Source organism: Phyllostomus hastatus, unplaced genomic scaffold (assembly GCF_019186645.2).
Source record: "Phyllostomus hastatus isolate PE091 unplaced genomic scaffold, TTU_PhHast_1.1 phas_scaffold_1674, whole genome shotgun sequence".
Classification (NCBI taxonomy): Eukaryota; Metazoa; Chordata; class Mammalia; order Chiroptera; family Phyllostomidae; genus Phyllostomus; species Phyllostomus hastatus.
The window spans coordinates 4103731-4118595 of NW_025334011.1; the positions used below are offsets into that span (position 1 = coordinate 4103731).

A 14865-nucleotide genomic window follows, 5' to 3' on the forward strand; every position below is an offset into this window, starting at 1 on the left:
AGACAGCTGCCACCAGAGCCAGTATGGCGACTGAGCACGTGACCCGGGGCAATCGGATTTCCGGCTGACGGGACGGAAGCAAAGGAAGACGCAATCTCTGTCGTCGATGTTAGTCTTTGCCTTCGCTGCTAACGGTAATAACTCTTAAGTTGCCTCTTCTTTCCCCACCCCATGGCTTCCCGCCCGAACTCTGGGCGTGGTTGGGGCGAGGAGGACTGCAGCGGTGCGGAGATGCCCGGCGACGTCCGGCGACCTCCAGGGAAGGGCCCCTCTGCGGCCGCGCTATTGACAGAGCGGCCCCTCCCTCTTTCCCTGCGGGAGCTGGGAACCTCGAGAAAGGGGCGGAGCTCGGCCCGCCTCCGGGCTACGAGTGGTGCCCGGGCGTGCTCCGCTTCTGCTGGGCACCGCCGCACTCACTCGTTCCTGGGGCTGCGTTCTTCCTTTTGTCCTCCCCTACCCCTGTACTTGCTCTTCATTCCTTCAAAATATGTATTAACATTTACTGTGTGCCAGTCACCAGCTAGGTCATGGGGACAAACAGTGAGGAAGAACACGCCTCACCGTGCCGTCAGGGAATTTACAGGCTGGTGGGGGAGAAAGACCTCAGAGAATATCTGAAATAAATCTAAGATTAGAACTTTGAGAAGTGCTAGAATGAAGTGTATGCTCTACGAGAGCTAATGCCAGAGGGGATCTGATTTAATCTGGGAGTCAAGGAAGGTTTCCCCGGGAAAGCAACAGGGGCTGAAGGTTGAGGATGGGTTAGAATGCCAGGAGAGGTTGAGTGTGCTAAAGCCCGTGGAGCGAGAACGTGGAAAGAAGCAGTGGAAAGGAATTGTACAAATAAGCCCGTGGAATTGAAATCGTATGCTTGAGCACGTGCATAGCTAAATATGACTTGCCTTATTAAAGGGCCAAACCCCTGGAAATTTTTATGAGCAAAGCTGCAGGTGTGGGAAGAAAATTTTTGCCTTTGGCTGTCTAGCATGATTTCACTTTACCTGAAATGTACTGAGAAAGGTAAATATGTTCCCCTTAGCTTTGAAGTTACTAACTCTGAACTTTAATTTTCTTTCAGTTCTGTTATGAGTTGCTAAAATCATGGTGAAATGTTGCTCGGCGATTGGATGTGCTTCTCGCTGTTTGCCAAATTCCAAATTAAAAGGACTGACATTTCACGTGTAAGATTTTGCTGAAGTTAAGCCAAGTACTTTAAAAAGCAAAAAGCAGTTTTACTTAAAATTTCAGTTTTGAACTTTAGTTCCCAAGTTCTTTTTAAATAACTTTTTAAGTTAAATTTGAAGTGACAGTGATACCTTTACATTTTTATAATTTAAAGGTTTAAAATACCTGCCAAGGTATCTGTCTGGTTAACAAAAATATCATCCAAGTCATGTTTGCTAGCATTACTTTGCACTTCAACATACCTACAAAGAAATGCAGTGTTGTTTACATGTAGTTTCTAATTTGAATGAAGGATCTTTGCCCAAGTATATTCTGTCCTTTAAGTTTAGAAACATCAAGTTTAGGCTGTAGAGAGAAAATATAAATTACAGGTTCAGACCAATAATTCTCTAGCTGTATTGCACATAAATCAAGATTATTCTAATTTAGTATTTTAGCCACTCTTCTGATAGTATAGGAGCAGTAAAATTTAATAATTATTCATTTGCTAAAGATTTATTTTGCTGCTTTTGTGCCAGGCACTGTGCTATGTGCTAGAGAAAGATCTAGTAAGTACTCTGCTTGGTATAAGGAAATCAAAAGTGAGTATGTGTCCTCTACCTTATTCTGGAAAGGATTTGAACCAGCTTAGAAAACTAGAAAAGGTATAAGGTTTTTGGCCTCTAAATCTCAAAATAGTTCTGATCCCAAGAAGGCCAAAATGCAGGTGTTCCCTGCATTCATTCACTACGCTCTTACAGACTAAGTTGTGTATTAAATGCTTTACTTTGCAATGCTAACACAATAAAAATACCAGGGGCTCTTTCCCAGGATAAATTCTGGATATGACTTCAGATAGGAAAAGGCCCAAGTGATGTTCTTTATCATCTATGGATAAAGACAAACCTTCAGCTGTCTTTATTACTATATTACTACAGGATATTACTATACAGTATTAAATATCCTTTGAAACTGTTTTATAACATGAGAAAAATTTAAATGGGGGTCATTAATCTACACTATGATTGGTAGAAAAATCTATTAAAACTGAAAGCATGGATCTTGATGGTTTCCGTAATATTTCCCAAGAGTAATAACAAACTAGTTAAGGAATTGATTTAGTCACAGCCTTAATCAAAAATAATATCAATAGTATTTAACTTTAAAATACTTTTTCTATTTTTTTCTAGATTCCCCACAGATGAAAATGTCAAAAGAAAATGGGTATTAGCAATGAAAAGACTTGATGTAAATGCTGCAGGCATTTGGGAGCCTAAAAAAGGAGATGTGTTATGTTCAAGGCACTTTAAGAAGACAGATTTTGACAGAAGTGCTCCAAATATTAAACTGAAACCTGGAGTCATACCTTCTATCTTTGATTCCCCATCTCACTTTCAGGTTTGTTTATGAGGTACCATTCACCATCATGACTCACTCTTTATGGTACTATTGAAGAAGCTTCACCATACTTGCTTTGAAATCCTTAAGCTTTTAAATATGTAAAGTGCTGCTTCACACTTTGTAACATGTAGTAGGAGTATTTGACCAGTAATGTTTTATCTGAAATATTTGTACTTTACTAAGGTTTGGTGAAGTGGACCCTAGGATTTAGCATAACTCAAGATTTGTAACTGAAACAGAGGAACATCAGAGGGTGGACAGCCCTCCTCACACTTGAGCAAAAGTCAAGAGCAGAGCCTCAATCAGGACCAAAATACACTTTTAGAGCCACATACATTCAGACTTAAAGCCTAGGTAGGACTGAAAGAAGGAAAACCAAAATGTGATAAGAACAGGAGAATGTAAGTAGTTAAGAGGTCAGAAAAAGAAAATAACAGAATTGTTATAAGTAAACTATAAGTCAACTATAAGTCAACTATAAGTAAATTCTAGTTGAATTCTGTTTTTTCTCAGTTATATTAGTGCCATGGGCTGGCTGCCTCCCCAGTACCTTTCCTGACTTCACATACCTGGAAATGTATTTGCTTCCAAAAACTAAACTGCCTGATTCCAATGTGGAAAGTTTCATTTCAATAGCAGGGAAAGGCATCTCCTTCCCGGCTGCTGGAAACACGGGCAGTAGTCCACAACCATGAGCTGCACCCATGCGGTCTTGGCCGCTTTCTGCAGTCGTTCCCATTGTGGCACCTCAGTTATCAAATCGAGACTGCCTCACTTTCTTTCCTGATAATAAATGTGCAGTGTCTTGTGCAATTTTCTCTAAAGGTTTTTTCCGTATAGTAAGGTGTCATCTATCTATAATGTTAAAAGGACCTTAAGTAATGTGGGCGTAATTATCCAAATAAAGCCTAAGTTACTAACTTTCAAAAACTATTTCCTAATCACATAATGTAGAAATAATACTGTTAACACTCTGGTGAGTATGTTTTCAGTCATTTGTACATCTGTGTTTGTGTATGTCCTCTTTCTTATTTGCTTCTATTTCTTTTTTTGAAAAGAAATTACTTATTGTGTGCCAGGAATCATTCTAAGCACTTTACATATATTATCCATCCATTTAGTCCTAACAACAGTCATATGAGATAAATACTATTATTATTCTCATTTTACCATTGGGGAAACTGAGGTCCAGAGAACTGGAATAGGTCACACGGCTATTAAAAAGGCAGAGGCTGGAATTGAACCCAGGTATTCTGGCTCCAGAGTACACTCTTAACTACTGTTTTCCATGATGTTAAATACAGACTGGGGCAAAAGTAGGTATACAGTTGTTCCTGTGAAAAGTAATACAAGAATAAACTGTTTCACATACTAACAACTGTAAACCTACATTTGCCCTCGTCTGTATTTTTTCACAACAGTGGCTTTCAACTGCTAGCCTATGTAAGACTTATCCAGAAGCTTGTTTAAATGCAGAATCCTTTGCCCCTCTTTTACAGAATTTGATTCAATAAATTTGTGTTAGAGTCTAGGTATCTGTACTTTACAACAAGCACCCTACATGCTTGTGTTGCAGATCTGTAGATCACATTTTTAAGAGAATACTTATATAGAACATCAATTTTTTAACTAAACTTTACATTTAAGTATAACATACATGGAAAAGTGCACAGATCTTAAATATATATATATACACACACGCACACACATATCAGTGAACTTGCACAAAATGAACACTCATGTAACTCCCCTCAGACCAAGCTATAGGATGCTACGAGTGCCCCAGAAGCCTCCCTCACACTCTTACCCAACCCTACACCCACAAGGGTAGCTGCTGTCACTGTCAGTGATGTAAATGGAGTCAGACAGTGTATACTCTGGCTTCTTGAGCTCAACACTTGGTGTGATTCAACCACATTGTAGCATGTGATAGTAGTCCATTTAATTTTTTTTGCACTATAATACTCCATTTTATAAGTAAATTATAATTTCCCCATTCAACTAGGAACATCTTAGTCTATGTCCTATGATGCACTTATGTACACTTTTTTAAAGAGTATGTGCACACTTCTGTTGGATGTGGGATTTCTGGGGCCCAGGGATGTGTATGTAAATCACTGCTATAGGACATAACTTCCCTCATTATCACTCTTCTTTTTTAGGAAAATTTGTGTTTCTAGATTAACTTTAGAGTAATTTGGGGAAGGTTCCTTTAAAATAATTTCAGTGGAATTTAAAATTTGCTGACTTAACAGCAGTTTCCATGAAAAGAAATGTATTAATTTTACTATAGTTAGGAAGGAATAAAAACTTTGAAAGGACAGAAGTATCTACCATAATTGTTATTAACAATTCTCAACAGGAGAAAAGAGAAAAACTTCACTGTAGAAAAAACTTCACCCTCAAGACCCTCCCAGTCACAAACCACAACCGCCAGCTTGTTGGTGCTTCCTCGTGTATTGAAGAATTTCAATCCCAGTTCGTTTTTGTAAGTAAAATTACTTACAGAGCTAATGTTGGTATTTTTAAGATGAATTTGTCCTCTCCATTAGTATTAAAACTTTTGAAATCTTATCCAAAAAATTAGGCATTTGAGAATTACTTTTAATCTGTAATATCCAAAAATAATAGTGTTTCCCTGGGCTGTTATAATACAATAATAATATAGAGGTAGTTAATCCTTCAGTTACATATCTAGTTCAGATAATGCTTTCACAAGGATATTTCAACCAAGAAGTTACAGTAATTACTTCTTCCCCTTAGGTACTATAGTTTTATATGGAAATGTCTAATTTAAGAAATAGTTACATCTTTAGGTTTTAAAGAACAGTCATACATGTGCAGAGTAGTTAATCTTGCATACACTTATTCGTCTTACTGTGTGTTCATATTAGAAGCAGGTCTGGAGTCCAAATCTCCTTTACTACCTTGATTACTGTAGCTTTATAATCATTCTTTAAATCAGGTAGTCTTCCAGCTTTGTTCTTTTTCAAAGTTGCTTTGGATATTCTGTGTTCTTTGCATCTTATTTGATAAATTTTAGAACCACTTTATAAATGTCTACCAAAAAGCCTGCTAGAATTTTGTCTGGGAATGTGTTGCATCTACAGATCATTTGGGAAGAATCATCATCTTAATAAGACTAATTTAAGTCTTTCAGCCCATGAACTGATTATATCTCTTCATTTATTTAGGTTTTTAACTTTTCTCAGCAATGTTTTATAGTCTTCAGTGGACAGATTTTTCACTTCATTTTTATAAATGGTATTGTTTTATTTACTGCTACTATATGGAAATACAATTGATTTTTATATATTGATTATGGTATCTGGAAAACTTGCCAAACTCATATGTTAATTGTCAAAACTTTTTGTAGAAGCTATTAGATTTTCTACATCATGGTGTGTATCATTAAAAACAGTCTTAATTCTTTTTTTAAATATGAATAACTTTCATTTCTTTTTCTTGGTTTGTTGTACTGCCTTGAACCAAGCGCTATGCTGAACAGAATTACTAAGAACTAATCTCTGTGCCTTGCTACATTTTATTTTTAATTTTTATTTATTGATTTTAGAGAGAGAGAGAAACATCGATATGTTGTTCCACTCAGGCATTCATTGGTTGATTCTTGTATGTGCCCTGACCAGGGTCAAACCTGCAATGTTGGCATACTGGGATGATGCTTCAACCATCTGAGCTACTTGCCCACAGCTTCATGCTTTGCTCCTCATTTTAGGAAGAAATTCCTAAAATTTCACTATTAAAGACATTAATATGATATTAACTATAGTTTTTATAAATGCCCTTTATCAGATTGAGGACATGCCCTTCTATTCCTAGTTTGCTGAGAGTTTTTATCAGAAAATAATGTTAATTTTGTCAAATGATTTTTTATATCTATTGAGAGATCATATTGTTTTTCTTTTTATGTTGTTAATGTTTAGTTACATCAATTGATTTTTCAATGTTAAACCAGACTTGCATTCCTAGAATAAACCCTACTTCTTAATGAAGGATTATGTCTTGTATATATAATTGGATTTGATTTATTGAAATTTTGTTTAGAATATTTCTTGTATGTTCAAGAGTGATATTGGCCTGTAGTTTTCTTTCCTTTTAGTATTTTTGTCTGGTTTCAGTATCAGAACAATGCTGAACTCAAGAGAATGAGTTAGAAAATATTGCCTCCTTTTTTGATTTTCTTGAAGAATTTGTATAGAATTGGAATTAATTATTTCTTCTATAAATATTTGGTAGAATTCCCTAGCAAAGCTATTTAGGCCTGGAGTTTTCTTTGTGGAAAAGATTGTTTGGTAGCTTGTATTTTTGTCAGTTGACATGTTTATTAGCTTAAAATTGTTCATAATATTTCCTTATTATCCTTTTAATATCTATAAGATCTGTAGGGATATCATCTCGTTTCTGATATTGATCATTTGTTTCTATTCTCTTTTATCGCTGATCAGTCTACCTAGAGAGTTATCAATTTTATTGATCATGTCAAATAACTAGCTTTCATTTTCTCACTTGTTTTGTTGTCTTTGTTTTTTACTTCACTGATCTCCACTCATCTGTGTAATCTCATTTCTGCTTATTTCAGTAAAATTTTGTCATCTTTTTAGTGTCTTTAGATGGAAGCTGAGGTCATTGATTTGGGGCTTCTTCCTTTCTGATATTGGTATTTAGTGATATTAATTTTTCCATAAGTATTGCTTTAGCAGCATTCCACAAATTAAATGTTATATTTTCATTTTTATTTAGTTTAAAATGCTTCTAAATTCAATTTTGATTTATTCTTTGATCCATGTGTTTAGAAGTTTGCTATGTAGCTTTCAAATATTAGAGAATTTTCAAGATATGTTATTAATTTCTAATTCTGTTGTGGACAGAGAATATACATTGCATGGCTTGAATGCCTTTAAATTTTTTGAGGCTTATAGCCCAGAATATGGTCTATCTTGGCAAATGTTCTCTGTGCATTTGCAAAGAATGTATGTTCTGGTCATGTTAGCTACAATGTTTTATAAATGTCAGTGTGATTGAAATGTTTGATAATGTTCAAGCCTTCATCATTACTAAATTTCTGTCTACTTGTTTGTTATTGAGAGGTATTTAATCTTCTAGTATAATTACAGATTGTCTAATTCTTGCAGTTGTCAGTATTTTCTCCTTACTTTCTGCAGCATTAGGTACTAAATATTTAGTATTATTACAGCTTCATAAACTAACCCTTAATTATTAAGAAATGACCTTCTCTATTCATGGTAATATCCTTTGTCTGAATCTATATTGTCTGATAGTAATATACCCACTGTAGCCCTCTTTTTGTTAGTGTTATCATAGTATATCTTTTCCCACTCCTTTACTTTCAACCTATTTGTGTCTTTTTATCTTTGAAGTACAATTTTTGTAGGCAGCATATGCTTTTGGATCTTGAATTTTTTTAATCTAATCTGATAATTTCTGCCTTCTAATTGGGTTATTTAAACCCTTTACACTTAATATGATTATTGATATGGTTTAGTTTAGGAATCTTGCTAACAAGTAATCTGTAATTGTAGTCATCCCCTATTTTTTCTATTTATATTCTTTATTCCCATTTTCTTCATTTTCTGTTTTTTATTGAGGGGGGATTAATTTAATTCTTTTATGATTCCATTGTATCCCCCTCCTTTTTATTTTTACTCATTAGCAGTAACTGTTTCATTTTAATAGTTGCTTTTAGGTCTATAGCATCCACCTTTAATTAGTCACAGGCTACATGATAAGTGATATTAAACTACTTAACATTTAGTATAAGAATCTTACAATAATATACTTTTATTTCTCCAACCTTTGTGCTACTGCTTGTCATACATTTCACTTTTACATATGCTATGAACCCCACGTTGCATTATTATTACTTTGTTTAAACAGTAAATTATCTTTTAAAGAGATTTAAATAACAAGAAAAAATCTTTTATGTTACCCACGTAGTAGCCGTGGCCAGCGGTTTTTATTCCTTTGTTTCAGTCCGTATCATCCTCTGTCTTTAATGTTTCTTACAGTGCGGCTGTGCTGGTGATAAGTTCTTTCAGTTTCTATATGTCTTCAAAAAGTCATTATTTAGTCTTTATTTTTGAAACATGTTTTCACTAGATATCAAATTCTATGTTGACAGTTTCGGAGTTTGTTGATTTTAGTTCTTTAAAGATGTTGCTACTCTGTATTCTCACAAACATTGTTTCTAATGACAAATTTACTGTCATACTTTATCCTCTTTACCTACGTTTCTTTTTTTCTTTGCTTTTAAGAATTTTTCTTTTCCAATGTTTTTTAATAATTTGATTATGATGTACCTTGGTTTAGTTTTCTACACATTTCTTGTGCTTGGGATTTGTTGAGCTGTTTTGTCTGTGGGTTTATAGTGTTTATCACACTTGTAAAATTTTTGGCTATGATTTCTTCAAATATTTCTTTTACCTCAACTTTTCTTCCTTCTCCTTTGGTGAATCTAAGTACATGTACATTAGGCTGTCTGAAGTTGTGCCACCACTTACTGATTCTCTGTTCATTTTTTTTTAAATACTCCTTTTTCTAACCCTGTAGTCCATTCTGGACAGTTGCTATTACTATGTCTTCATCTTCAGTAGTCTTTTTCTTCTGAAGTGTCTAATCTGCTGTTAATCCCCTCCAAAATATTTTCACCTCACACCTTATATCGTTTTTATTTCTAGATGTTCTGTTTGATTTTCTGTATATCTTTCATGTCTCTACTTAACTTTTGAACATACAGAATACAGTCTTAATAACTTTCTCAATTCCCTTGTCTACTAATTCTAACACATTCATCAATTCTGGGTTGGTTTCTGTTGATTGGTTATATAGTACTGTGGCTCATATTTTCCTGCCTCTGATGCCTGGTAAGTTTTGTGTGCCACACATTGTGGATTTTACTCAGCTGGATGCTGGATAGTTTTGCATGCTGTATTCTTGACTTTGTTCTGGGATATAGTTAAGTTATTTGGAAACAGTCTGATCCTTTCAGGTTTAACTTTGGCAGGCAGGACCCGAGCAGTGCTCAGACGTTTTTGTTCTCCACTGCAGAGGCAAGACCCTTCAATATACTCTGTGCCCCACGAATCCTGAAGGTTTCTAGTCTGGCTGGTGGAAGCATGGCTATGCCCTGTGAGCACAGTGCACTCCTAATCTTTTTTGGTCATTCATTCTTCAGCCTTGAGCAGTTTCCCACTCACGTGCTCTGATCTTACTCAGAATACTGTTGTGGGGGGAGACAGGGAGCTTCTGTGGATCTGCAGAGTTCTCTCTGTGCAGATCTCTCCTCTCTAGTTCTTTATCCTGTGAACTGTAGCCACCTCAGGCTCCCTGGATGCTTTGCACTATCTTTCCAACTCAGTTCACCAGGCTCTGCCTGTGTTTCCACTCCCTGCACTGAGACCTACAGTCTCTCTCAAGGGAGTGAGCCACAGCAGGCGATCAGAGGGCCAACTCTTTGTTTCCCATCTCTCCACCATCGCTTCCTTCCTTGCCTGCCATTCATTATGTCAAAATGTTTTTTAGGTGGGAGTCACTCCAGTCTCTATTATTTCTGGCTGGAAGCAAAAGGTCTCCTCACTAATTTTAATATTAAATAAAAAGCTTTTCAAAATTATTATATAGTACCTTTATAAATGTCAGTGTTATTTTCCCTGTTTTCAAATTAAAAAAAGGTATACCCAGCAAACATAAGCATAATCATAATAAATATTGAGAGAACAAATTATCTCTTCAGAAATTCAAGGCCAGAGTCCTCTCTAAACCCATAACACCCAGCCCAAGGACCTGCTTCAGTCAGTGCTCCTTCCCTTATAAAGTCAAATATTCATCAAAATAAAGTAACTCATTTACAAGTTTAAGAATGGAAGTTTGTTTTATAGATAAAACTTAAACTTAGCAGCCCCACACTTAGGGAACAAAAGCTGTGTAGTCATTGTGAGTACCATGGTGTTCATAAGCAGATACCTACCTCGAAAGGAGAAGTTCATCCCACCCAGGTACTGTGCACTCCCCAGGTCTACCTAGGCTTAGCCCAGAGAAAGAGGCCCCAGGCACCTGAAACACTGCTGCCGCCCTCATCCTCTCCTTATGTTCTTTAAACTTCTTACTGTCATCAACTGGGAGACCTTCTATAAGCACAGTAAATTTGGAGAAACAGCTGAGCCTAGTTATAAGCTTTTAGGTACTTATCTGTCTGGTTTACTAACTTGGTGTTTATGTTTTTAGGAACATAGCTACAGTGTAATGGACAGTCCAAAGAAACTTAAGCATAAATTAGATCATGTGATCAGCGAGCTAGAGGATACCAAGAAAAGCCTGCGGAATGTTTTAGACCGAGAGAAACGTTTTCAAAAATCGTTGAGGAAGACAATCAGGGAATTAAAGGATGACTGTCTCATCAGCCAAGACACAGCAAATAGACTGGAAGCTTTCTGTTGGGAGCATTGTCAGGAAAGCATAGAACGAGACTATATTTCATGAAATAATCTTGTGTTATGTTCTGCCTAAAGTTGACATTGGTACAGCTTTTTAGAAAGTAATTCTTATTTATCATCATTAAACAATATCCATCATTTAGAGTGCTTCTTTGGATCCTCCTCTGCAGCATTATGCATCATAGTTGGTATCCAAAGACTTTTTTTTGAAGACATGCAGAAATATGTGCTAGTTATCATGTTTTTGTGTGACGTGTGACAATTATGTTTTTATAGATCTAAATTAGTGCCAGGTCACTATTGTAAGGTGTTAAAAAATCAAGAAAAGTTCTCAGGACTAAGGAAGTCATATCAAATCAGCCATAGTAAGCTATATTGGGAAGGAACTGGGCACTTCTTCAGCAGCATCAGATTTTTGACTTCAGAGGAATACTTTTGTTATTATTTTTTCATTATTGAAAAATAATGAATTTTTTCATTATTGCTTAGGTACTCTTTATGGTAAATATGTTGAATTATACTTTTTTTGAATTGTACTTTAAATGCATCTTACTTCATTTATAACAATGTCAATCTTGAATCTAATCCAAGGTGCTTTTGTTATCAGTAATACCAAAAAAATACAAGACACCCTATGGTACTGACCCTGAGAACAGCGTATGGTACAGATCTTTTGACTTTCAAAGTTGTCCAGAGACAAGCTATTTCCAGTATAGTACACTATTCCTCCTCACTAGGAGCACTTTGATGTTAACCTGCATAGCTTTAAAATTTTTTAGAAAGGGTGATAAGTCTGATTTTTTAAATAGCTAGTTATTCAGACACTTCTTCTGAACATTTGGCTTTATGACTTATTTCATCATAGAGATACATCTTCAAAATCTGAATGCCAGTACTAGATGAACTTTTAATGCTGCTTTGTATTTTACAGAAAGTATTGTAATATTGCCGACATTTTAAAAAATACAAAATACAGAAGAAACCATTAAAAATAATGACATGGCTCTTCCGGTTGAAATAGGAATTATAGAAAGGGTTACACTGTTTTTCTTTAACTAGGAGAGTAGATTACCATTCAAGAGCTTTTATTTAGCAAAATAGGTAAGAAAAACAGCAGCTTTAGAATAGTTTCTTACTGTATATACAGATAATAACTCTTAGCTATTTTCTGATTGAGCCAAATGTCAGAAATCTTGTTTTTTTTCCCCCAATTTCTTAGAAAAGGCAACTGAAATTAAGAGTCATAAATATTGTGGATTAGAATAAAATTTACTAGCCCAAAGTCAAATTCTGCTTTGAAGCATATGTACATATATGAGTCTCATTCAGACATCTATGCTATAGTAATTAGAATTTGACTATTCTTGAGTCAAATTTGAGTATCAATTGTTTCAGTGTTTTAACTAGAAATGAAGTGCATTTTGTGCTAAAATGTTCATTATTTTATTTGTGTTATATTAATATCAGTAAGGATACATGGTCACTTGAATTTTTTATATTTAAGAATTTTTTGTTTTAATGCATGTTATGTTTTTGTGTAGGATTCCAAACCTTCCTTTTGAATAGGGTTTTACCCACATTTAAGAGATCAGAATTATACTAACAAATCACTAAGGTCATATATTTTTACTATCTTAAAAAAAATTTATTAGCTACCCATTATTTATTTTAGTTATTTAATTTTGAATTCATAATGGACACTCTAAATAGGAAATTTGGGTATGACCTTAGGTTTTATGGATATTCTGTGATAGAGATGGAAAATGTTTCCCTCGCTCTATTTTTGGGTATAAAAATTAAAGTCAAAGGACAATGGAGAAAAGTAAAAGGATAGATCTAAAACAGTGTGTCCAAATTCTAGCTCTCTACAGGTTGCTTAGAATAAATCAAGCCTGGGAGACCTTTGCAAAAGTCAAGCCCCAGCTTCGGCCACTCTCACAGTTGCCAGTCACTTTTACTGCCTGTGTTCACAGTGATTGCAGCTCTTGTGTTCCTTTTCACTGGTCTTAGTATCACTGAGAGAGAGAGAGAACTGTGAGGAAAGTATTGGTGTCATCAGTGACCTGGAGCTACCCAGTTGCTCTTTATTTTTGTGGAGAAATGATTAGCATTAGAGACATGACACAACAAACAAGGTCCTCCCCACCTGCCGCCCCAGGCAAACTTGAACACCATAGGTACCTCAGTCCACTGTTCCCAGAGAACACTTCTTAGCCTGGGGCGGCACTGTCCTGTGCAGAGCAAAAGCAGTCATCCCCCAACCAGAGGTTCCTCAAGCAACCAAGGCCAACCTAAGGGTTTTGCTTTGTTTTAAAGCTTGGAGTGGCCTCTGGATTCTGGAACAAACCGATACACCAGTTCAGCCTCAGCACCAAATCAGGTACAAAGGACCTGACACGACATTTTTCTCCATGTCAAGTTTAGGTCTTTAGATTTTGGTTGCTAAAGACAGTCACAATTATATCATACTCTTTAATTTGAGGAAAGATGTATTAAAATATATAGTTTTAATAAAAAGATAAAATTTTGGGACAATTGTCATAGAATAACAAAAATTATTTTTAAAAATTAAAAAATATATTAAAAAGCAAAAAATAAAAATAAAATCAATAAACATTTAAAAAAGATAAAATTATTACAGAAATAATTGGGGGTGAAGAATCCATTACACGTTTAAAAATAAAATATTTTCTTTAGTAATGTGCTGTGTGGTTTTTATACATTTAGTTATTCAGTAAAATAAACAGAAAAAGGAGTTTATATACAACGGTTTTGCTTTAATTTTTTCCACATTTTTCCCTCCACCAAGATCTCTAATATCACAGAGTCTGCTAGGTTCAATGTCCCAAGTGGCAGGCTGCTTCCCCCACCATGTGGACCAACCAGAGAGCCCATTTCTGCTCTGGGCCCCACCCAGAACCGACAGCCTTTCATGTCACCCAGTATAGAGAGTGGTACTCTTCAGTATGAAATATGCTGCCTTCAAAACCCAACAAGGCCTGTTACGCATTGTGCTTTCACCTTCATAGTGAGATGCCAGTTGTACTAATGTGTCTTGTGCTTCAGTGGGGATGTGGTAGCATGCCCTGATCGCTGGACACTGCCCCCAAATTTTCCTGACATGGCCCCTGATGCCTTTCTCCTCAGTGCACACTATTGTATTGGGTGACATACATGCTCAATAGATTTCATACCACAGCATCTTAAAATGTAAGTGTCTGAGCCTCATTCAGTCTCATTAATTTACCTGAGGCACATAAAGAAGTTTATAGACTAATATAATTAATGTGCTAACCCATCGAGTAGTATTTTCAAAGCTTCATACACTACTATGAGGAATGCAAAGATGAGGCATTCACACCTACAGGGACACACAAGTATATAACATAAGTACAGAGACGTGGGGAACTGGCAGGACTGTGGCCATTACGGAGGGCACTGAGATTATGAAACTACCAGAGCCTCAACGTTCCTTTTAAAGTTCTGTCCTAGGACCTGAATTCTGTTAGCACCCTCCTTGGATGTGACAATAAGACACCAAACCACCCAGGAGAGAACCAAACAGACCTAAGTTCCAGTCCCAAACCTGCCCTTTTATTACATATGGAACCCAGACTAAGTTAATTGAACCTCTCTGAGCATTTACAAAGTAGACAATAATACTTTGCTCACACACTCCTATGAGAATTCTGTGAATTGTATTCTCTGTAAAACATAAGGCCATACAATGAGCCCTCTGTATATCGTTTTTCTTCCTTCAAATCCCATGCCAGACATAACAGGAAGATGGGCAAAAGTAAGAAGGGGAAATTCATTTGACAGGGAACGA

At 35.9% G+C, this 14865-nt stretch overlaps 1 protein-coding gene across 2 annotated transcripts; it reads left to right on the plus strand.

Moving 5' to 3' along the window:
* Positions 1–53: 53 nt before the first annotated feature.
* Positions 54–13778, plus strand: THAP6 (THAP domain containing 6). 2 transcript variants are annotated; one of them, XM_045857861.1, is made up of 5 exons: positions 64–134; positions 1079–1181; positions 2355–2562; positions 4928–5053; positions 10828–13778. In XM_045857861.1, the coding sequence occupies exons 2-5, from the start codon at positions 1102–1104 to the stop codon at positions 11080–11082; spliced, it is 669 nt and encodes a 222-aa protein (XP_045713817.1). In that variant the 5' UTR covers positions 64–134; positions 1079–1101; the 3' UTR covers positions 11083–13778. The 2 variants fall into 2 exon arrangements, with proteins under 2 accessions (XP_045713818.1, XP_045713817.1); XM_045857862.1 differs by lacking the exon at positions 1079–1181 and having other exon boundaries at positions 54–134.
* Positions 13779–14865: the final 1087 nt, after the last annotated feature.

Bases quoted from the DNA above. Each gene is read 5' to 3' on its own strand.
- THAP6 (XM_045857861.1), top strand. From the start codon at position 1,102: ATGGTGAAATGTTGCTCGGCGATTGGATGTGCTTCTCGCTGTTTGCCA. The intron at 2,563-4,927 runs GTTTGTTTATGA...AATTCTCAACAG, and splicing joins ATTCCCCATCTCACTTTCAG to GAGAAAAGAGAAAAACTTCA. The intron at 5,054-10,827 runs GTAAGTAAAATT...TTATGTTTTTAG, and splicing joins TTCAATCCCAGTTCGTTTTT to GAACATAGCTACAGTGTAAT.